At 36.4% G+C, this 23,628-nt stretch overlaps 1 protein-coding gene across 1 annotated transcript in view; it reads right to left on the bottom strand.

Moving 5' to 3' along the window:
- Positions 1-21,507, bottom strand: part of MYH15 (myosin heavy chain 15) — a 37,625-nt gene extending 16,118 nt beyond the window's left edge. Inside the window, exons 1-29 of the mRNA XM_072136075.1 lie at positions 21,405-21,507; positions 21,148-21,272; positions 19,745-19,848; positions 17,072-17,215; positions 16,819-16,975; positions 15,822-15,849; positions 15,505-15,601; positions 14,800-14,820; positions 14,034-14,126; positions 13,327-13,390; positions 13,026-13,124; positions 11,357-11,460; positions 11,112-11,250; positions 9,824-9,942; positions 9,329-9,478; positions 8,677-8,847; positions 8,386-8,565; positions 8,166-8,298; positions 6,170-6,237; positions 5,757-5,844; positions 5,552-5,669; positions 5,041-5,164; positions 4,201-4,337; positions 3,603-3,858; positions 2,661-2,903; positions 2,341-2,517; positions 1,814-1,959; positions 1,237-1,327; positions 113-502 (exon numbers count right to left, since the gene is read on the bottom strand). Coding sequence (XP_071992176.1) covers positions 113-502; positions 1,237-1,327; positions 1,814-1,959; positions 2,341-2,517; positions 2,661-2,903; positions 3,603-3,858; positions 4,201-4,337; positions 5,041-5,164; positions 5,552-5,669; positions 5,757-5,844; positions 6,170-6,237; positions 8,166-8,298; positions 8,386-8,565; positions 8,677-8,847; positions 9,329-9,478; positions 9,824-9,942; positions 11,112-11,250; positions 11,357-11,460; positions 13,026-13,124; positions 13,327-13,390; positions 14,034-14,126; positions 14,800-14,820; positions 15,505-15,601; positions 15,822-15,849; positions 16,819-16,975; positions 17,072-17,215; positions 19,745-19,848; positions 21,148-21,238 — 3,732 coding nt within the window. The 5' untranslated portion in view covers positions 21,239-21,272; positions 21,405-21,507. The remainder of the gene's footprint in view (positions 1-112; positions 503-1,236; positions 1,328-1,813; positions 1,960-2,340; positions 2,518-2,660; positions 2,904-3,602; positions 3,859-4,200; positions 4,338-5,040; positions 5,165-5,551; positions 5,670-5,756; positions 5,845-6,169; positions 6,238-8,165; positions 8,299-8,385; positions 8,566-8,676; positions 8,848-9,328; positions 9,479-9,823; positions 9,943-11,111; positions 11,251-11,356; positions 11,461-13,025; positions 13,125-13,326; positions 13,391-14,033; positions 14,127-14,799; positions 14,821-15,504; positions 15,602-15,821; positions 15,850-16,818; positions 16,976-17,071; positions 17,216-19,744; positions 19,849-21,147; positions 21,273-21,404) is intronic.
- Between the last annotated feature and the right edge of the window lie 2,121 nt (positions 21,508-23,628).

The raw sequence follows: 23,628 nt of genomic DNA, 5'->3' as shown, positions 1-23,628 counted from the left end.
TTTTTGAATCCTAATAGATTGGACATGTCATATCCTTCTTACCCTCATATATAAATAAAATAAATAATATATAAATAAAATCAAATGTCAAGTGATAGTTTTTAAAAATTACCTTAGCTTTGACTAATTGTTCCATATTTGATGACAGATCATCTGCCTCCATCCTGAGCTCACTCTTTTCCTTTTCAAGTTTCTGCTTCACTCTTTGGAGGTTGTCAATTTGTTCTCCTAGTTCCGAGACAGCATCTGCATGTTTCTTTCTTAGAGCTGCCGCGGTAGCTTCATGATGTAGTGTGGCTTCTTCTAGATCTCTTCGTAGTTTCAGGTACTCTGCTTCCCGTTTCTTGTTCATTTCTAACTGGGCAGATGTTGCTCCACCAGCTTCTTCTAGTCTCTCACTTAATTCTTCCAACTCTCTTGTGAGATCTGACCTCTGCTTTTCTACCTTTGCCCGGGCTGCCCGTTCTGCTTCCAATTCTTCCTCTAACTCTTCTATTCGAGCCTGCAGGGTAACCAATGTCAAAGATCATGAACAGGAGCATTAGTTATAAATTTTTACTTTTAGTCGTTTTACTTTTTCTTGATCTGATTACTTCTTCCATATTGTCGATTCATATGTCTAAAGGAGATGTGCAGGATCCAGGACCTATGTTTAATTTACATCAATATTCTCTTGTTTCAGTAGGGTTACTACAAAGACAATGGAGCAGATTTATCAAGCTGTCTAAAAGTAAGAATGTTCTTACTTGCCAATGGCAACCAATTACAGCTCCCCTTTAAAATATGCATGAGCACTGGTAGAATTAAAGCCAAGCTGTAATTGGTTGCCATTGACAGATAAATCGGCCCCAATGTTCCATTTGATGGTACTGATGTGATGTTCCCACAGAGATGGAGATGCTATTCCCCAATTTTTGCTGCATCTTGCTGCTGCCTGAGGTCTGTTACTGTGTAGGAATCTGAATGACTGAGTAGGAATCCTGAATGACAGAGCTACGAGGGCCTAAGTTCAATGCAGTTTACAGGTGGGTTACTCATAGAGCCTTGATAACAAAACCAATTAAATACAAGAGCTAAAAAGCAAGCTAGTAAAAGAAATGTATGTTTTACAAATTTGCAAATGTGTTTCAGATAATACTTGAATGATGCTGTACTGTGGTGGTGTCCAAGAACAGATTTTCCTAGAGGGCCTTAAGCATTCTCAAACTGGTATTTCACAACAACATTTAAACTTACTTGAAGCTCCTTTATTTTCTTTTGCAGTTGTGTAATAATGGCTTGTTCATCTTCCATTTTGGATGCCAACTGATTGATTTCAAATTCTTTCCTACGAAACAAAACCAGAGAAAATTAAGATTTTTACAGAATTATTTCATTTTCTGGATGGATGTTACTTGTTGTATGGGTATATAATGGGGAGCAGAATGGAGGGAGGGCTATGAAGTAGCCAGTTTTGCAATGCAGGACATATCAATTTTTAGTTTCTTCTATAGTTTTTGCAATTGATTTATAAAGGTATTATAATTGTCAGTCAATGAAGACGCATAAGCTGAAACAGAGCCATTTGCTAAATGCTGCCCCAGGTTCCTACGATTGGCGCCCACTAAGAACGATTCAAAGGCATTATTCAAACAATTCAAACAATTAAAAGCATTTAAATGTTGCGGCCTCGGCGACCGCAGCATTAAACGGGTCAGAGCGCTCTTTGACTAGGTTGTTAACTTGCTTCTGATACCAATTTTATTGACATTTTTCAAATGGCTATTAAATTTAAATGACTGGAAAAACCTTCTACTTAGTTTCTTTAACTTACTTTTTTAATTTCTCCTCAAACTGTTGCTTATCATTTTCAGCATCCATAAGACTCTCTTGTGTCAGCTTTAAATCTCCCTCCAGCTTGCGTTTAGCTCTTTCCAGATCCATTCTCACCTTCTTTTCTTGCTCTAAGGAACCCTCAAGCTGCAAAGAAAGAGCAAGTGATCGATTGGATGTACATTGCTTTTCTCTGAATCCAGTGGAAAGCGGACTTACTAGAGGCTTATAAGGGCTCAACTGGGTATTAGACATTTTTTTTACTGTTTATTTCACATATTACCGTAAGTATTTTTCATAATAAGTAACACCATTATATAATATAATTCTTACAGTAATTATTAAAACACAAAAATTGTAAGAATTTTAGAATATGTCTCCTTCCTATGTATTTTGCACCCATTAGGGCTTATGGTGAGTGGACTGTGTATTTGCTTTTCACATATAATTTTGTACAGGAACTGTATAGTGCAAATTAAAAAAGCTATAGGAAACAATAAAAGGAGAAAATCCCAAATCTGATCTCACATCATCTACTTGCTGCTCCAGCTTTGTTTTCAGTTTGGTCAGAGTATTGACTTTGTCTTCTTCTGCCTGAAGGTCATCTAGGGTTTGCTGATGTGCCTCCTGTAAGGCCTTTTTCTCTTTAGTTAACTTATTGATAGTATCATCCAGAGTTGCCATCTCCTCAGTTAGATTTTTAACCTGGAAATGGACGGAGATGAACAAACAAAAAACAATTGCTGTGGGTATCTGGTATTACACAAAATTGTTTGGTTATTTTAGACAATATGACCATTCACTTATCTTATTTTGGATCTTATGTGATACTACAAAGCAGAATTTACCTTATTTTCTGTTGCATGTTTTTCCTTTTCTGCTTTAGCTAATGTTATTTCAAGATCATCAATGTCTTTCTTAAGTTCAGAACATTCATCCTCCAGTTTCCTTTTCTTAGATGTGAGCTCTGAGTTCATTTCTTCCTCATCTTCTATGCGCTCAGTCAAATCCTTAATCTTAGCTTCCATCTGAATCTTGGTTTTAATTAACAGATCACATCTCTCCTCAGCATCAGCCAAAGTGTCTTGTTCCTATGAGGAGAATAAAATAATGTGCTTTAGGAATCCTTACTACAAACTGTACTGTTCTCATGTAGTTATGTACTCATGTAGGATATGCAGGACAGTGTCTGGGTGGTCAGTTATAGTATTAGGTGTGTGTCCTTGAGATGGTTGCAGAATCTATCAAGCATTCATGGAGTATTCTTTGGATATAGCATAAATGTTTTCATGAGAATACATTTTTAAGCCTGGAATAAATAGATTTAAATAGGACAGTTTCAGTCTGTGAAATGCAGATCATATGACGGATAATCTCAGGATCATAGTCTTCTATATTGCTGTGATCCATGCTCTCTGTATTGCACAGTAGTCCCAGTCTGAATCTGGCCAAAATAATGCTGCACTTTCTTTCCAACAGCAGTATTACTACTAAATTAGCATTAGTACCCATCAGCAACCAATTGATATTGTAAAATGTGGAATGTTATAATTTAATTCTCTATTTGTATTCTATATTGTATTGCCATTTGCAAACTGTAGTGTTTTGTGGAAAGATCATAGACGTTATGAATACATGATATATATTACAAAAAATAAACTGAAATCTTTACTTTTTATATATGAGATTGCTCTCTAGGTTTTTCTTGAAAAGAAGGCTTTTGTTAATGTGAAAGTGGTATGTAATAAAGGGAATCCATCCAATAGAATTAACATTTATTGTATTCTCACCGCTTGTAACTGAAGTGTTAGATCATTCTTCTCTTGTACCAAGGAGACTTGTTTTTCCTCAAGCTCTTTCCTTCTGGCTTCTGATTTTTCAAGTGCCTCCTTTAGTTTGAGGAACTCTTCTTTTATGTTTGCCATTTCCTTCTCGGTTTCTGCAGACTTCAGCAGAGGCTTAATCTTGAAGAAGAGCTTCATCCAAGGCCAGTTTTTAACAGCCATAAATGCACGAATGTTCCACTGGATGACAAGCAGTGCATCCCTAACAAAACATGGTATACTTTCTTAGAATTGTATTCACTAGAAATCCATGGTATCTAATATTCCTAAAATTATTGATTGCTAATTCAGTTTTAATTGTTCATCTTTCCTCCCTTTTTTAAAGAATTGTGACTTCTGACTACTAAGGGTACAGGTTAATGGTGAATTTGGTAGGAAGAGTACCCAATAGCTATCTCAAGACACATTAACACATCTGAATGGAATTTTAAGAAAAAGTACTCAATTTACTAAAGATTAGCCAAAAATATGTATAGAATGCAGTTCTACATATACAAACAATTTTATTCAGTCTTTTCTAGCATTCTACCTTTCTGAGGCTTACCTTCGTTCAATAATCCTCTGGAATTCGATTCTCATCAGCTTTCCTCTAGCCCTTGCTTGGATCAATGTGAGGATTTTAGCTAATCTTTCATCGCGCATCTCTTCAAGATGTCCTAACAGACCAGCCTTGAAAAATACCTGATGTACATAAAAAAATATATATAAATATTTTTACCAAAGTTGGTTATACAATAGTTTTTTAATTGTCACTAGTGGATGGCACTTTGGCATAGATAGCATTAGGAAAGGTTTCTCAGTTACTGAGTATTTCACCTTCTTCCCTCACTTTAAGTGGATGACTGAACTTCACAGATCCAAGAAATAGAGATAATAAAGAAGTTCCACTAAATCAAGGATAACTTTTTTACCCCCATATTATACATCAGGTGTATTCCCAAGATGTATGTCCATCATTTATGTCCGGTTTTATTTTTTAAATATTTATATATGTATAATTTCTCTTATATACGCCACATGCACATGACCGTATGGGTGCCTATGATATAGCCGCACAATTTGCTGCCATATCATGGCCCCTATAGTGGTCTATGGCACCTGTTTATGGTGTGGTGAGCATTCAGTGTCATGACCAAGCTGGGCCAATCAGCTTTCTAAGGAGGGCAGGGAGGTAAGGAGTTATATCCCCGGTCTTACTCTGTTTCTGCATCACCATATCATTTTTGGTAAATCAGGCAATTGAAAATCCCTATGATGGCGGCCCCTTCATCTGATCAAGTTTCACCTTTTGAGATATATTTTGTGTAGTAACACAAAAGATTAATTTGAGAAACTTTTATGGAAATTGTGGGCCCTAATATTAATAAACTTAAATATTAATAACCTTTGTATGGCCAAATCTATATTGGGTGTGATCAATGTCCAAACTGCCCAAGAGCTTTTCAGAAGCTTTCCTGCTGTCCACAAATTTGTCCTCTGGGATGACGCCAGGATTCAGAATACGGTACCTTTCAAAACAAAGCAATGGTTAAACGGGGAATACCTTTAACATTTGTAAAACTTGGGGCAAAGTAAAACAGCAACTAATAAGAGAGAGCAGGGAGAGACTGCATATCTGTCAAAAGATGTCCTTTTGCTGTCAAGAAAAGAGAGCAACCAACTTTATGAATTTTAAAACGTTGTTTCTATTATCTCAAACTTTTCTAAACAATTTGAATACTTTTTAAATTAGTTCTTAAAATTTGGTATTCTTTGTATCAATAAACTGTTGTTGAGTGTTATTTTATACCAAACAAAGATGCAGTTTTGTGAAAAAATTATAATTATATTAATTCATGTATCTTTCATGTAACTTTCTACAATAATGTATATTTCCATTTTTCTGTATTACAGACCTTTGCTTGAAGTCAGCATACAAAACCCTGTTTGGAAATCCTTTGCGGCAAATACGTATCCCCTCTAGGACACCATTACAACGGAGTTGATGAAGAACCAGGAATGGGTCCATAGCACCTAATATAAACAACACAATATTATTATGCCTCCAAAGTATGTTAGTTTCAAATATTAATATCAGGAATAAACTGTGTCGAAAATCACCTGGAGTCTTTGTTTCATTGGGAATGATGCAACGTACAAAATGTGGTGCTGTTGATCGAAGATTGGTCATTAATTTGTTCAGATTTTCCTGAAGTAAAAATAATGTATGTTAAGATAAATAAACTAGAGATAAATATATATATTAATCTTTACATAGATAAAATATATTGAATGGGGAGGATTTATCACCATATTGTCTGGTTTCTTGCACTTTTTTTGAGGATTTTTTTTTTTTACAAAAAAGTCTCAAAAAGTAGTACAAGAAGCCAGACAGCATGGTGATAAATCCTCCCTTTCATTTGTCTAGATTGAAAATCATTCAATGGTTACCAACTTTCAACTAATTTTGCATAAAGGAATAGAATAAGTGACAACAAGAAACTTTTAAAAAAAGAAAGTAAAAAGATCATTACTTTGTGCATTGAGGACACTGTTTGGAATGAAGCTCCCTTCTTGCGCTTTTTCTCTCCACCTTGGTCAGCTGTGAATCAAACCAATATGTTATATAAGTGTCAGTGATTTGAGAACTAGGAGAAATCATATCATGAACTTAGGTTAATAGACTGTGTTTTTAAAAATAATTTTTAGTTGTAAAAATGTACACATTGTTCACTGAAAACAACATGATTGCACTTATAAAATTTGATAGAAAGCAAAGCTGACAAGAGTTTGTCGTAAGAACAATTTGCTAATCTGCAATATTCCTTTTTAGAATTGGTATAACTTTAGATGTAAAATCCTCATATGATCTTAGGCTCTCTTCAGATCTTTGTATGGACCCTGTCACTTCAATACTACCCAGGAATAGAAATCCTTGCATAAATTAAATTTACAGTTCCATCTACACTAGGTGCAGTTTTCAGTCTGCAGAGTGCGCCAGATTCATGATTTGTGGCGCCCATTCTTCATGAATCTGTCGCTCCCTTCACTGCTCCAACAGAGTGTACCAATTTTTTGAGCGTGCGACCCAATTCTGCCGGACACTGCAAGATAAATGTGGCGCACCTTTCAGTGCAGAATTTTGTGTCACATCGGATATAGTGCGGCTGCAAGACATATGTGTCACATACAATTCTTAAATACATGTGAAAGCAGTTTGCACTGAAAAGAATGCGCAAAGTCAGACACAAAACTGGCGCATAGCTTTTAATAAATCTGGGCCATTGTCTTACAGTAAAAAAGGGAAACATTTAAAAACATATCTGAATGATTGTTTCAATTGCAATACTCTCCCATGGGTAACCATTACTTATGTATGCCCACTTCTGTGTGGATAGATAAAATATTACGGGGCAGCTTTATCAATCTATAAATGACGCAATTTTGTTGTAATTTGTGCCATGAAACTAATATGGTTTGACAAAAGGAGTGTCCAACTCTATCAAATTTAACATTTAGGATAACTCCTTGATAAATCTGGTGAAGCATAAGACTGTTCGTCCTAGTCCTAGTTCACATCTACAATAGGTACATCTTCATGTACAAATCGGAATATTCTGAGTTGCACACTAAACCCTATTGGGAGCTACCTCACAGTCACGCACCGATCCCACATCCAACATATAGTAAAAATAAAAACAGTCTGACCGGAGCTCCTTTTGTGTCTTTTATGTATCCTTTAGCAAATCCACAGTTTCGTTCCACTTTCACTCCTTAGGAACTTCTCTGGTGTAGTTCCCCACAAACGGTATTTGGATGAGAATAGACCACTGTTCAGACAGTCCTGCTGCGTTTTCTTATATCTTGTAACCACTCAATTAATTATAGAGCTACTTATCCCACCTGGGCACAGACCAAGTCTGTGCCCAGGTGGGATAAGTAGCAACTATACAGAGGTCACTACAGGGGCATCGAGGTTGCAGGGTGTGCTGGGGAGGGCCCGCATCTATCTGAGATAGGTACGGGACCTCCCCAGCACTTATGGAGGCAGTCATATCGGCACCACATCCGCCGCCTCAAAAAGGACCCATGCAGGTATAGGGAAGGACACACATATGGGTAATAGAGGGAGAGGTCTGTGTAGACTGGGCAGAAGAGGAGCATTGGGATGAGAAAAGAAAGCTGCTGGCTAAGTACGGATTTTATAGTTTTTATAATGAGCACTGATAAGGTGGGTCCTATTATGAATTTGAAATGAAAGGGGTGCTGTTCTGAATTTATCATGAAGGGGGGCTTTATATATTTATTATGAGTGTGGGGGGGCTCTTTATGAATTTCATATGACAGGAGGGGAGGTTTTATACATTTTATAGGTTATTGGGGGCTGCTGTTTTTGTAACAGTAACTGATGCAAATATTTCAAGGCCTAACAGAGATTAGAACTGTGCATAACCTTATATTATCTTACATTCTGAGACTTTTGATAAATCATATTGCTATACATATTCTTTTTTTGTAGCAAGTACTAACCACTGTCTGAGCTGACATAGTTTTCAAATAGACAGGCCAGCAGTTTATTGGATGACTTTTGGAAGAGTTGCACCACTGTTTCATTAAGTGGATCTTTATTTTTTTCCAGCCAACCCATAATGTTATAAGGAACCTACATATGGAAAAGCAAATAAAAATATTATGTAAACCATATGTAATGATTTTATTAATGTATTAATATGTGTCTTGGGTTACTTACCACTCCAGCATAATGCACAAGCTCAAAATGAGCCTCATATTTTCTCTTCTTGTCAGGTCTTGGCTTTTGGAAATTGGGTGATTTTCCAAGATGGTTATCATAAAGCTTAGATTTAAATGTCATGTCTGAAGCCTTAGGAAACATGCACTCCTCTTCAAGGATTGATAAAATCCCCATAGGCTTTCCGATAAAATATATAAAATGTATCAGTATTATATTTTTTTATGGGTCATTATAAAAAAATACAATAAACATAGTAAATTATTTGGCAATATAAAATAGCATCATTACCTTTTCAATAAGGTCAATGCAGGCCTGCAAGTCCAGCCCAAAGTCAATGAACTCCCAGTCAATACCTTCTTTCTTGTATTCCTCTTGTTCCAACACAAACATGTGATGATTGAAAAACTGTTGCAGCTTTTCATTTGTGAAGTTGATGCAAAGTTGTTCAAAGCTGTTAAACTTTATAAATATAAATCAATTAGAATTATTACAATGAAAGAATTCAGATCTCTATATCTTGTAAGAACCTAAGTTATAACCTAAGTTATATTATCAAACAGTGCTGAAGTTCCTTTATTGAGGTGTTTTGTGTGATGCTTCCACTGCATTCCCTCTATCAAAGTTTGTTGCAATGCTTTCAACAGGCTGAATTAAAAGACATGCTTTTATGTTTATATTGTGTGGCTACCTATTCTTATATTGAGGTCAATAGGAGAGTTTTATTGAGACTTATGTTTTCTAATCATTTTCATAATCTGCAATACGACAATAAAAACAGTATGTCCTGCAGAGTTAGGTGTTGTGCTCCCCCTGCTCTGGTTGGAGCTCCATCATCTCATGATGTTTTAGGCAGTTTTAGTGCACAATAAAATATGAATACACTAGGGGTAGTGATTTTTAAAGTACTTAGATTGTAAAATCCGTGAAATATATGACTTACATCAAAAATTTCAAATCCAGCAATGTCAAGCACACCAATGAAGAACTGCCTGGGTAACTTTGTATCCAGTGTTTTGTTTATACGAACCACAAGCCACTTAAACATTCGGTCATAGATGCCTTTAGCCAATGCACCGACTGAATAAACAACCTAAAAAATAAACATAGAGCTAAATCCTGAAACTTTAACAGGAATGTCCAGGGGTTAAATGTTTGATAACCGACAGTATCATTGCCATAGGAGTAGCTCAAAGGCAAACTAGTAAACTACCCACTGCCCATTACAACAAGAAGAATTGAAATACAAATGCTATAATATAGTAAAAACACACACATTTTCTAAATTCTGATTCATAGAAAGTTATTTGCTTTAATCGTAGTTGTTATAATTTACTTTTCTTTTCATTCTCAAAAATGATAGCTTATAGTTTGTGTGAATTAAGATAATGTACAAAACACAGATCATAGATAAACAGTATTATCTGGGGGGTCTTACCTGCGCTACTGTTTGTCCTTTGGTTACATACTCATTGCCTACTTTTACTCTGGGATGCATCAACCCCTTTACCAATTCGGAGGAGCTGATGCCCATCAAATAAGCAGCTTTATCCGTATCTAATATTAACAAAAAAAAATATCACTTATTAATAATTCACAATTTTTTCGAGGATCTACCAGACATGTTACTGAGGTCATCTATTAAGTTCTGTACAACTTTCATAAAATTACTGTAGTTAGAGGGTCATGCAATTCTAACTGTCCAGGACAGTTAGGATTTGTCACCATTTTATGGGCATTTCAATAAAGTTTCACAGAACATTTCATAAATGTATATTGATACGTAACCTAATATCCTAATACCCCCCCCCCCCACACTTACATGCACATTACAAAAAACATGAGCCAAAGAGGTCAACCCCTTTAAACAAGCATTTTCATCAGCGAAGGTTTACTGCTGGTATACCTAGAAATCATGGGGAATGGGGTCCAGGTCCCCTACTCGAAGCACATGTCCTGCTGCTCCATTCACTGTCTATAGTGTGAAATGTTGTTATATGTTTAATGAAAATGCTTTTATTTTTATATCCTTGCTAAATGCTGAAACTAAGAGGACGCTCGACTGTGGATGAAGATTGATAACAGTGTGATAACAGACTGCTGTGCAGCTAAAGAATGTAAGGCTCCCTGGGCTGATTAACGATACTACCCACTCCAGGGAAAGAGACGTCTTTTGTTTCTGTGATGCCCATGTTATAATTTACTAACCAATGAACTATGGACATTACTTCTTAACAAGCCCAGGTCCTGCCCCACTGAAAGTTCTTTATAATCCTTTGTGACGCAAATAAAGCATCTCACATCTGCCTAGTCTTAATGGCATCGCTTCTCCACAAAAATTGAGATATTATATCATACTTTGTCTTGGTGTGATTTCTTTGAGCTCACTCAAATTAGAGAACCTGAGGTTGTGTGAACAAGGGCAGAACTTGACAATAGCACAGAAGTTAATGGACAATCACTTTTCTAACACACCCATATACTCCATATACTGCACATGGACTACATAAGGTACTTTTTGGGGATTTTGGATGTCTACCTATCGTTTTATCTGAGGCAGCATTTAAAAAAACTTCACACTAAAGCATGTAATATTGGTTAAGTAAAAAACTGCATTGAAACCCCATTGGTGGTTTATTGTTAGATATGGTGTCCACCTCTGGTACCTCCACTTACCTCCATAGGTTGTATAAGCACAAGTCACTTTTTTTTTTACTTGAACTTACTTTCTGTGCCATCAGGCTCTGCTTGTTCTTCCCTTTGTTTCTGCTTGAATTTCATATTTCCAAAATGCATTATGGCACCTGTCAGTTTGTATGATCCATACTTCTCATCAGGTACAAATCCCAATATATCAAACGCTTGCTGTAGAAATTTATATATAATGATCAGCCAGAGAGTGAAAACTGTGGTTCTATATTTTCCAATTCAACTTTGGTAAATTTGTTTCATCTGGATTGTCAGTACTTACGTCAGTTGCAACTAATTCTTCACCATCATCTAAATTGTCCACAGTAACAACTCCTTGTGAGCTAAAGTGGAAATCATAGGGGTTTGTGCTCACTAAGAGCATATCTAGAACATAAAAAAATGTTAAAGAATGTGTACAAATGCTAAAGTGTTCTTCATATATCCTTTCAGCAAACCTTATAGTAGACAACGGTTTGGTGTATGAGGAATAACACTGTTTATGGGTACTTCTTCATTTTCCAGGAGCTCTCCTCTCTGAGTTTATTGTCCTGTGCTTTTTCAGCTGCCTAGGAGGAGACTTTACTCCTGTAACTCACTGCTTCCCCTCACCCTTTCATAGATCTTCTATGTAATCAGATACATCTTTAAGCTTCTGTCTTGTTGCTAGCAAGATGGACTTCACACATTTATTTAAGAACAAAAGCATATACAAAGATTAGAAGGGAGGATGATAAGAGCCAAAATAAGCACTTTAATTATATATTAACCACTTCCCTACTGATGTACACCTACATAAGTCATACAGCAGTAAGGGCTGTATGGAGAGGGGGCACAGGCTGAGCCCACTCAATAACGCCTGCAAGTAACTGCTGCAGTCAGTGGTGGCACTGATCATGGCAGTTAACTAGAAAAGCTGTGATCAATTAAAGTACCCTAAAGAACCTGAAATAATAGTAAAAAAATAAAATAAAAAAAAATGTAAAAACACATAAACATTAAAAAAAAAAACACCCAACTTTTCCTAGAACACAAACAAAAAAAATGAACACTTAAAATTAACAAGATATTCCCAAAAGTGTTCCAAAAGGTTTGATCTATCAAAATACAAAAACAATTACTGTATTCCCGGGGCTGAAGACTCAGGTGTACTGAAATGAACTTTCATGACTATAGAGAACTGAACATATTGATAGGTCATAAATTTGGGGCTGCGATACTTGGCACCCATTCTGATCAGTTTGCAGGGTTACCAAGGGTGCAAAGTCATCTTGCACACACACCAATTTTATTTTTAAAAATCTATCAATATTAATGTGTTATATTTAATATTTAAATGTTCAGGCTGTAAAAACACTTTACTGTTCATTTGAAACATGCAATTCAGCAAATCTCTGCTGACAAAATGTTATTTTTAAGCTGTTTATCAGACATCTGAAAACACCACAATTTGTAGTCATAAGATATTGTTTGCCTATCTAGTAGTTAAAATGTAATGTGAAATCCCACCTTTTTAGAATTGCCTACAATACCCCTCCTCTGGTGTCTCAATTTACCCTCTCATTAAGTAGATTGTATGCCTCACAGACAGGGTTGAGCCAATTCCCTCTAGTATTATGTCTTATTTTCACTATAAAATGTTTATTCATACACCAGTGGCAGTACAATGCACAATACAAAGCATTGTACTGCCACTGGTGTATGAATAAACATTAATCACCACAGAGTGCTGCTCTCCTGCTGTCTTCTTTGGATCTACCTGGTGCCTTGAGTCGGGCCCATAGAGCTTGCACCCACCTGGATCTCAATCCGACTACTTCACTGTGCCGCCCTCACCTCCTTTTATTTTCACTATATGTAAAACTATGTAAATGAATATCACCATCATTAATTGTGCTCAATAAATAACAATAATGATAGCAGTAATTATTTTACTATTCTCTGGTTCTCACCTTGTAGTTCACTCATTTTGCCACTGGTTATCTGATAAAAAATGTGGTAGCTTCGTTCACCGGGCTGCTGAAAAATGACTCTGGATTTTTCCAATAAATCTGAAAATAATGTTAATAACATTACATTAATATTTTTACTTTTTTTCAAAGATTAAATATACAGTAAGTCTGTGACTGTCAATTTTATGGCTGTTTTCATATATGTGATGCTTACTATTTGCTACCTTTTACATAAATAGATGAAATACAAAAGACATAAAATGGAGTAAAAAAACTTATTCTAAATACCATATCAACTTACAAATTTCAATGTCAGCAGATGATAACTTGCCAGTGGTACCAAAGTGGATTCTGATGAATTTACCCTGAAATAAAGACCTGTTTTAATAAGCAGTCCAATTAAAATTGACTGTAAGTGTTCTGTTTTCATGTCTCACTTTTTACATAGCTCCTTACTCTAGATCTGATTGAGTTTGACCATAAAAAATGAAAAGTAAAAAAACACTCACTCACACCTTTGCATATTCCCATGGTTCATGCTAGTCACTGTTAATTTACTGCAGTGATGATGTGTTTTCTACCCACTGGCCTCATTGGAGATTCACTTGAGATAGGTATAGACAGCATAGAACCACTAGACCGTCAATGCTGGTTATGTTATTTAAAAAAAAATATATATATTTTTTTCTATTGTTGATTTTACAACTCCTATAAATTATACAGTAACTTTATGAGAAGCAAATTGTGATATGATATGAATGAAAATATAATTGGAAAAATATAACCACTTGTCTATTTTCTTCCTCAGGACTGCCCCAAAGGTGGACCTGTATCTGTTCCTCATATGCTGGAATATAGAGGAGGCTAAAGGCTGAAAAGGCGCCCATGAAAGAGCAAGCCTCAGTCTTTAGGATGGGGGTAAAAAGCTCATAGAGTATTGAAAGTACAACTTTGAGAATGTATTGGAAAAGATGAATCAAAGTGTGAATACCAAACAGGCAAACTTACAAAACGAGAAGAGTTGTCATTTCTCAGGGTTTTGGCATTCCCAAAGGCTTCTAGGGCAGGGTTTGCCTGAATGATTTGATCTTCCAGGGTTCCCTACAAGAAAAAAATACTCAGCTTACAACCATATGTTTTTTTTCATGGCATATGTTTAAAAAAAAGTGGTAACATTGAATACATGGACAGCTAATTCTAACATTGAAATGTAACTTAGGCTAAAACCACACACACATGTGTGCCCACTGTACCATGGTAGTCACCCCAGCCCCTCCTCATATAGATATATGGCACATGGAGCCAAATTCTGGGGAAGTTAGGACATGTCCTTTCTTTCTTCCGTCTATGGGATGGAACGGTGCAGCACAAGTACCGCTCCCATACGGCGCCGTGCGTCCATTGCCGTCTATGGGGGACATATTTACGCTATATATGACCACCATACGGACGTGTGAATGTAGCCTTAAGACTAGGCAAATGCTACAAATTCAATATACATTCATTACAAATATTGCTGAATGGGTACATAGTTTTGTACCCATGAGCCAGTCACTGTATTTCTAACACCAAAGGTTTGAATTGATCTTAAGGCTTGCCGATCAGATCCTATGCCTGTATTCACGTATGAGGCTCATGTATAGATTTGTAAATGGGGTTGCATCAGCCCCACATTATCTTTAGATTAAAAAAAGTAACAAACTGAGCAACTTCATGTATAATAATAGAAGTCCATTGGCGTGAGTCAGGTTTGGAGTTAAATGTTTCTACTTACCCCAGTCTTCGTTGATGGTTGCTGTTATGATAAAAGAAAGAATTCTGGTTTAATCTTCATGAAATCAATACTAAATAGTTTTAAACATATATGCGTATCACATAAGTACACTAATGAAAATAATTTAGTCTTTAGTAACTAAATTCTACAGTAATAACTAATATTCTTTATCTTTGATCAAACACATTATGTACTGTTACTGTGTTATGTTTATTTTAAATTCAGATAGCAATATAAGACTTAGCTAGTGCCGATATTTTTTATCTACATTATTATAGTTATTATTATCTGTAAAATCCAGGTTCTGTCTAGAGCACAGTTTAGTCTTTTTCCTATTAACTATGACGCCCCTTGTGTATTCTTAACTTTATAGCTTTATAGTTTGTCTGAATGGATAAACAGAGGTTGGTTTAATGTGATAAAAGTAACAATGGGGCAGCACGGTGGCTTAGTGGTTAGCACTACAGCCTTGCTGTGCTGGGGACCTGGGTTCAGGTCCCTGGGTCACCATCTGCAAAGAGTTTGTATGTTCTTTCCGTGTTTGCCTGGGTTTCCTCCCACACTCCAAAAATTACTGGTAGGTTGATTAGATTGTGAGCCCCATTGGGGACAGGGACTGATTTGGCAAGTTCTGTGCAGCGCTGTGTAATCTGTAGGCGCTATATAAATAAAAAATTATTATTTTAAACAGAATCTTTCACTTACACTCTTTTTACCCATTGTGTCACCAATTGCAGCTACTGTGGCAAAGTACTGAATGACACGTTTCGTGTTCACAGTCTTGCCAGCACCGGATTCTCCACTGAAATATAGGTGCAGCAATTATAAAATACCATTAATACATAGCTTGTTAATATAGACAGAATATTTAGACACATGTCTCATTATATTGCTTATTCTACAAGGTATAGTATGTGCATGAACATCTAAAATGATTTATTGAATTATAAAATTATGTAAAATAACCCAAAAAACGCTTTTTCCCCTTGTATCACATTACATAAGAAGTTTAGCTTACTTACGTGATCAACATTGACTGGTTTTCACGATCTAAGAAACAAAAGTTTTATACATTTAGTTAGATAGTATATGGATTTTTTATTCCTTATATTCTTCACAATGTAAATTGTTTCCAAAATGTGTCTTAACCCCTTCATGACTGCCCTATGGCTATATACGTTCTAATTTCACTATAGATATCATGACAGTGGCCCATTTCTAACAGCTATACTGTATCTTCTAGACCAGGGCAGCTAAAAACACAGTTCATTTTAAAGAGGAGAATCTCCTCTTTAATATCCCTCTAGGATTGTGTTTCTGGGTGTCACAAAACAGAAGATATCCACTGTTAATCTTGAAGTCAAAAGTACAATTTTTAAATACAGCTTCCCATTGTTGACTTTAACAGTGGATATCTTCAGTTCTGTGGCACCTAGAAACAAGGGAGATTCACCTCTTTTATTTGACCCCTTAACTTTGTATCTTAGTGACACAGTTCAGAAGATATAGCCGTTTGAAATGTGCCCCCCTCCAGCCTGTCAGCTGGAGGCAGAATGTAGAAGGAGGTGACTCGCAGGGAGACAGAGCTAAAATTTTTGCAGAAGTACATGCAGAAGTAGCTGCATTTGTAGTGGAACCTGGCGAAAAGTAATAGATTGACTCTTTTTTTTTAACATATGTTGATAAAGATTTATACAACTTTGCTAATTATTAAAACCTTTAATGACAAAAGAAGCATATTTTATTTAATTTTTAGTCTGATAAATCTATAAACAAAAAATATGTCATAAATAAAACTATTCAGCCAAGTTAAAGTCTCCCATATGTGACAGAAAAAGTAAAACCTCATATACAATAATTTTTACATTTTTAAGAATGTACCATTTTATTTATGTGTGTGGAAGTTATAGCGTGACTGAGGAATGTTTTCATTCCAAAACAAATGTGAATGTAGCCAAAAAAATTGTAAATATTACAAAATGTAAGATTGTATTATTTGCAAGATAAAATAATACTTACTTCGCAACATGTCATGATATGCATTATCAGCAATGGAAAAGATGTGGGGAGGAGCTTCAGAACGTCTCTTGCCCTTATAGGCAGCAACCACTTCAGTTTTATAGACTGGAAGCCATTTGTATGGGTTAACAGTCACGCAGAAAAGGCCAGAGTAGGTCTAAAATGTAGGAAAAGATGGATGAAATATTTAGTTTTTTTTTAAATATGTAAACCCAATTGCAAACAATAATATATAATAAAGGATACATCTTACATAAATCATCCAGTTAGCATAGCGTTTACGAAGGTTAAATAACACCGATGCTTCATTCAGATGTGTCAGCATGGCCATGTCTTCAATCATGTCAAACTTTGGAGGATTCATCTGCTGAATATCTCCTTCCTTTACAACAACCGCCTTAAGACACATAAACCCATAATTAACAGCTTAAATTACTTAATTGTATACAAAAAAGGAATGTGACATATCCTGTATGTATACATACAGATAAAATACAGATAAATATTCCATTTATATAGAGAGAACATATTCTGCACTTTACAAGTTAGAGGATACATGAACAAACTAAATCTGTTATTACAGAGTAAAATATTAATTAATAACAATACCAAAGAATCAGAGACCAATTAAGACTGGCATGGGCCATGGGCTGTATGATTAGTATAGCCCCTACAAGTCCAGAGTTCACTTCCTACATGTGGCACTAGAACCAAGCTTTTTGGGGAATTGGGAATGCAAAGAATAGAAATAAGGACTCTCACATGAGATGTACAAGAAAACAAGGGAGACACCCTAGATCAGTGGTGGCGAACCTATGGCACGGGTGCCAGAGGTGGCACTCGGAGCCCTTTCTGTGGGCACCCAGACCTTTACCCCAACAGAAAGTTTGCCAGCTGGGACTCAAGGCTTTCTCCTGTGATCCAATACATCCCAGGACGTGCCATGCTCAACGCTTGGCCGCCAGGACTACAGGAGGAGCGAGAAGGTGCGGACAGAGATGCATTATTGTCGGAGCTACTGCTCTGGGTCCCCTGATTCTTCCTCTTCAGGGCACCCTGGAGGGAAGCTACAATCCAAATTTCTCCATCATCTTTCTATTGTATTGGTGAACTCAGTAGGCCAATACGATTAAAACCTGTGATTCAGCAGGGATCAATAAGTTACTGCTTATATTGTCACTATGCGACATATAAGTGGGTTTTGGTTGTAGCTTGGGCACTCTGTCTCCAAAAGGTTCGCCATCACTGCCCTAGATAGAAGTGCCAGTTTTGTACAATGTTCTTGCCATCTCTTTTAATTCAACGAAAAGCTGCATGGGTATAAAGTTCAAAGTTTCCAAAGTTCATTTATGCTCGTGGATTTCTAGGGTTACCATTAGAAGAGGGGGTCATGTTCTGAGGAATTATGTAGAAGAGAAAGGATAAAAGCAGAGAGTTAAGTTAGGGAGAGTTGATTAGGTAAAATATATTTTTTTAGGATACACATGAAACTCTGGATGTTTATGATCCATTGTGGTAGCACATTCTATGGAACTGGTACAGCTGGAGAATAGTCTTGCAAAATGGACTTGGACACAATAGATCATTGGCAGGAAGGAGGATGGGTGCAGTGACAGAAAGAGATTCAGGGCCAAAATCACAGAGATAGGAAAGGTGGAACACTGCCGTAGGATTTGCAGGTGGGAGTTAGATATTTCAAATGTATTCTGTGGTGGAGCGGCAGCCTATGCGAAGGCTTAGCTGAAGATAGTTGCAGATCCAAAAATGATTCTGGATGCTACACTAACGTAGAGGGAAGAGGTTAAAGCTGAATAGAAATGAGTTAACAGTTTAATGTTAGTAGTAGCAACTATATAGAACAAGAAATCATAAGATTGCAAGTTGAAGTTCCCAAAGGGGGGTAGTAAAATGAAAATTTAAAAATTAAATAAATAAATAAATGAATACAGAGATATTTAAAAAAAATTTTTAACATTTTTTAACTAGAATGCATGTAAAAATAAAATATAAGATATAAAAAAATATAAAATTAAGAAAAATATAAATATATTAGGTATCTCTGTGTCCAAAAAATGCTTGCTCTATATATAAATACGGTACACATAAATAATTAGCCCATAATGAAAAAAACCCCATGAAAATAGCAGTTTTTTTCTGCTCTTTGATTGCCCATAAAAATTTTAATATTAATTGATCTAAAGGTTGAACATTTCCCAAAATAGTATTAGCAAAACCTATAGCTGGTCCTACCTAAAATTCACAGCTTTCACAGCTCTAAACACAGTATACAAAAGTTACGGGTGTCAGAATATATTTATTAATTTGTTCGTAAAACAAAACAAAACTATCAAAATTTGGCATATACATAAATAAAAGGGATGTGTCATTTGGACCATACCGTATAGGTCATAATTATAGGAATGGTAAGTTTTTCTTTGCAATTTCACTACATTTGGATATTCTTTTCCAACCTACTATTATCTTAAATGTTAAATGGCACCACTATCAAGTAAAATTGTGAAGGGAGTAAAAAATTATTCACTGCTTCCTTCAAAGGTGAGAATAATTTAAAGGAGTGTGACCATATTGTAATTAGCTACAGCTAGAATGTATCCCATATAGAGATTTTATCATAACATTTCCAAAAAAAGATGTCTGTGTCACATTTCTAAATGCTACTGTCAGGAATCACAAGAGCAAAGATAACCCTGCTCTTGGCAAGTAAAGTCCTTTTTTAGGAATCCCGCTTATCATTTGTGTATGCAATACATGATAAACCAGGACAACTTAACCCATGCGTTTCTGGGTACATGTTCACCAAGTTTGAACCATGTATGTTTATAGTGGCACATATATTTAGCAAATTGGGACAATCCTTTCCGAAAACTTCTAGTTCTTATACTTATCATAATATAGTATGTTTCACCTTTCCATCCTTCACTTCAACAGTGACTTTTCCTCCCCCTGTCTCTTTGATCTCAGCTTCCAGATAGGCTTCTTTGTCATCAGGTATCCAGCATTTCTTCTTTCCTGTACAAAAAAGGCCATTATACTGCGGCCATACTGTGCATTTTTTTAAAATCAATTTTTGTAATTAGTTTTTTTTAACTAGATAAACATACAGCAACACATTCTATCAAAGATGCTTTGTGTACATCGATTTAGGAGCCTAAGCCATACCGTGCTTTTTAATATTATTTCATCTCTTTTATTGTGAAGTGTCACTCGGTTTGTTTTTTTAGCAGTTCATCCTAAACCGTTAACTTATACAAACACATAAACACACCTTAAAAACGATAGGGTCACAAATGAAAATTTTTGCTGCACAAACCAGCACAAACGATTGACACCAATTTTGTTAGATTTGAATGAGGTGGGGGGCCAACTTCACACGGGTTAGCCAATGGCATGTGCATTCTTCAAATAAAAACTTTTAATTATACTGTAGTGATGACAGTAGACACAAAAATGTATATGTAATTGGTTTGAATACTAAGTCAGATGCAATGATTGTGGCCCATCAACGCCTGATTCACAATAAATGTATATATGATTATGGAATACAAAAAAAGGGTAAACAAAAAAAAAGTTAATTTAAGATTAAACCTTTTGGAGTATTCTAACCCAATAGGGCAGATTGGTGAAGGACAGTATAGGCACAGAACTGGTGCTTGTGGCATCAACACTGGGTGGCAGCTGTAAAAATACTGACATCTTACTACAGTGAAATTGTAGTCATCTCAGATGCCAACCAACCATGGATAGTCAATGAATTGCCATGACAGATGATGGCTTAGCAAATTCCCCTAGGTCTGCCAAATACACATAATCTCAGAGATAACCTGTCAGTGTGACACATATATTGTTTTGAAAAACTAAATATTGATTGTAACTTTTTAAACGATTGCAGTGTTTTGGGCCCTTAGTTGAACAAACATTGTGAAACTAGGAGTAATGAAGTTTAATCCAAAACTTTGCCTTGAAAATATAAACTTATTTTTGTCCAGATCCCACACTTAATGTCCTCATTTAGCTTCGTAAACAAAAAATTTAAAAAAAGATACAGGTCTCAAAATAAAGTAAAGTTTTTTTCCATAAAATATGCATTTATTCACTGTTAAAACAGCCTGCACGGTCTATAATGTAAAATATATGACCAAAATAAAGTATACAAACAGTGTTTTCAGTGGTGACAAAAGTTCTGGCTTTTGGAATATATCAGAGCAAAAAATGAGAAACTATTTCTCAGCACTGAAGTAGCAAAGTAGGTCAGAACTTTAAGGGGTTAACACAACAGTGATGTAATTGTGAAATAAAAGCTTTACTTGCCCTCAAAAGCCACAGTCTGTTGTATCATTAATTCCTTGTCACTCTTTCTCAGGAAGGGAGCTGCCTCCCCGAAATCTGCCATGTCCATCATCTTGACAGATTGATGTGATGTACAAAATCAGTCACTGCAAACAAACAATATAGAGCAATATAAACAATCAGTACAATACACGAACATGTATATATATATACATAAACGTATGTATACTATGTATAACGTGCAGTTATTTCTAGCAAGTCTAATGTTTGTTACATACCCTGTCAAGCTAATGATGCGTTACCCTGTGTCTGATGAGTTGTACCTTTTATATGAGGTCTCCAAGGTCAACAAGCCACACACCTCTCATTTGATGCTATATTAGGCCCATGGGTGAGTGTAGATTGGTGACAATAAGCATACAGCTAGGAGGAGTGTTTTTGGCTTATGTTGTCTCTTGACATGATTGTTGGTACATTGTTGATAAATGACCTAATGGAACAGTTGTTTTCCCTAATCACATATGATAAAATATGTACATGTGGCTCCCAGATATTTTCTTATCACTTCCCCTTCAATGCTAATAGCTAAGTAAAGGACTACAGTCTTTACTGAATAAAAGAATACATTATACAGTTATATATTATGTATAGCATCAATAACATTAATCATAATTAGCCATTAAATATAGAAATAAGTGATCCTGAACTCATGGAGACATAATCAGAGGTAGATCACTTTAGCCTGCTAGCAAAGCCTCCCTGTTGTGTGGGAATACCTCTCTGTTACAGAATCCCTGATAAGAAGTTAAAGGAAATCTGCCACCAGGAAGAGTGCCCCCTCTGGCAGGATCAGTTTTCCTTTTAGCTTCTTATGCCCTTGTTTTACTAAAAACAAGGCTTTAATAACCATGCAAATGGGCCTGAGAGGCTCTGGGCTTAATGAACAGCTAAGGAGCCCAGAGCCCCTTAGGCTCATTTGTATGAGGAGCTAAAAGAAGAGTGGATCTTGCCAGCATGTTAATGTGCTTGGTTTACAATTATTTATCCTGGTAGGAGATTTCCTTTAAAGGAGAGTAAGTTCACACAGGACTCACTGAATACGGGTAGGACTTCTTTGTACATGTCTTATGTATACCCTTTTTCCAGTTCCAGTACAAGGAATAATTGATCATAAGTGTTTAAGTGGTCAATAAAACACATGCCGGAGCAACTTGTGTGTCCATATCATAGATGATGAAAATATCTCTGTGTGCTGCTTTAGGACGTCCAGGAAATGACTGATATCATCAAAGGGTTAATATCTGCCTGCTGCTAAAAAGAACAGACATAGTTAATCGCAATAATCAGTTATTTCACTGTTAATGATCCAGAGCACATATAAACCCCTCTCACCCAGAGACAGTTTATTTGTCTTTTGTTGGATAGAAGAGCAACTTTCAAGCAATAGTGTGGATGAGCTGTTTCCTGATTCGCTGTGCCACTGCTGTGAGTACCCCTCCGGTACGGTCCTCAACAAAATGCTCCGTCCTCCCTATTGGATCAGGAGTTCGGTGCCAACGTGGTTGTTGGAGGGAACAGGAGTCTATAATAGTCAGCTGGTGGAAGAGGTTCTTGTGCTCTCCCGCTCATTGGTACCTGTTGACTCAAGCATGAGCTGAGGATGGAAAATGCATTGGTCACAGTCTCCCAGTATAGCCAGCCAGCCCCTTGTAGTATATAGCCATCCAAAGCCCAGTAGTATACAGCCAGCCAGCCCAATGCCGAGCACATACAAAAAACCCCAAACTTACATATTCACCCTCCGACGCCCCGATGCTCGTTGCGGCTCCCGATCTTCAGCGCGGCTCCTCTTTGATCTTCCTTATGCGATCTGGCGCACGCTATGAGGTCATCAGTGGCGACACTACCGCATCATAGTGTGCGCCGGCTAATACAGCAGAAGGAAGACAGAAGAAGAGCAGCACCGAGCATCGGGGCGTCGAAGGGTGAGTAGGCAAGTTTATTTTTTTATTGACTCGTGTATAAGCCGAGGTGAGGTTTTTAGCACTTTTTTTGTGCTGAAAAACTCGGCTTATACACGAGTATATATGGTATGTTTGCTTCCTCTCCTGCTTCTTTTATTTGGAGAAAGACATCCAGAAAAGTAATACACAATAACCCAGATATATATTTTTGTGTTTGTGCCAGTTTTGTCTAAGTTTGGTCACAAAAAAGGGTCTTTGTGTTTGCGTCACTTTTGTTGCATTTTGTCTGACACTTTAGAAAACTGTGCACCTAAAGGGGCATGATGGCGTTTGTTCCTAGTTTGCACCACATTTATTACTGAGCTGCGCCATAATTGTGGCTCGTCAGCATACAGCAAAGTGCTCCAAGAAAAAAAAGTTGCAACTGTGTGACCATCCTGAAAATAGACCAGAATAACTAGTGTGCAACACTATGTCATTATCTGGTGCACCCAGCACATTAGTATGGCAAACGGCACTAAAGTAGTTTGCACACGTT

The sequence above is a fragment of the Engystomops pustulosus genome, chromosome 2 (assembly GCF_040894005.1).
Source record: "Engystomops pustulosus chromosome 2, aEngPut4.maternal, whole genome shotgun sequence".
Classification (NCBI taxonomy): Eukaryota; Metazoa; Chordata; class Amphibia; order Anura; family Leptodactylidae; genus Engystomops; species Engystomops pustulosus.
This window is presented reverse-complemented; position numbering and strand designations above follow the sequence as displayed.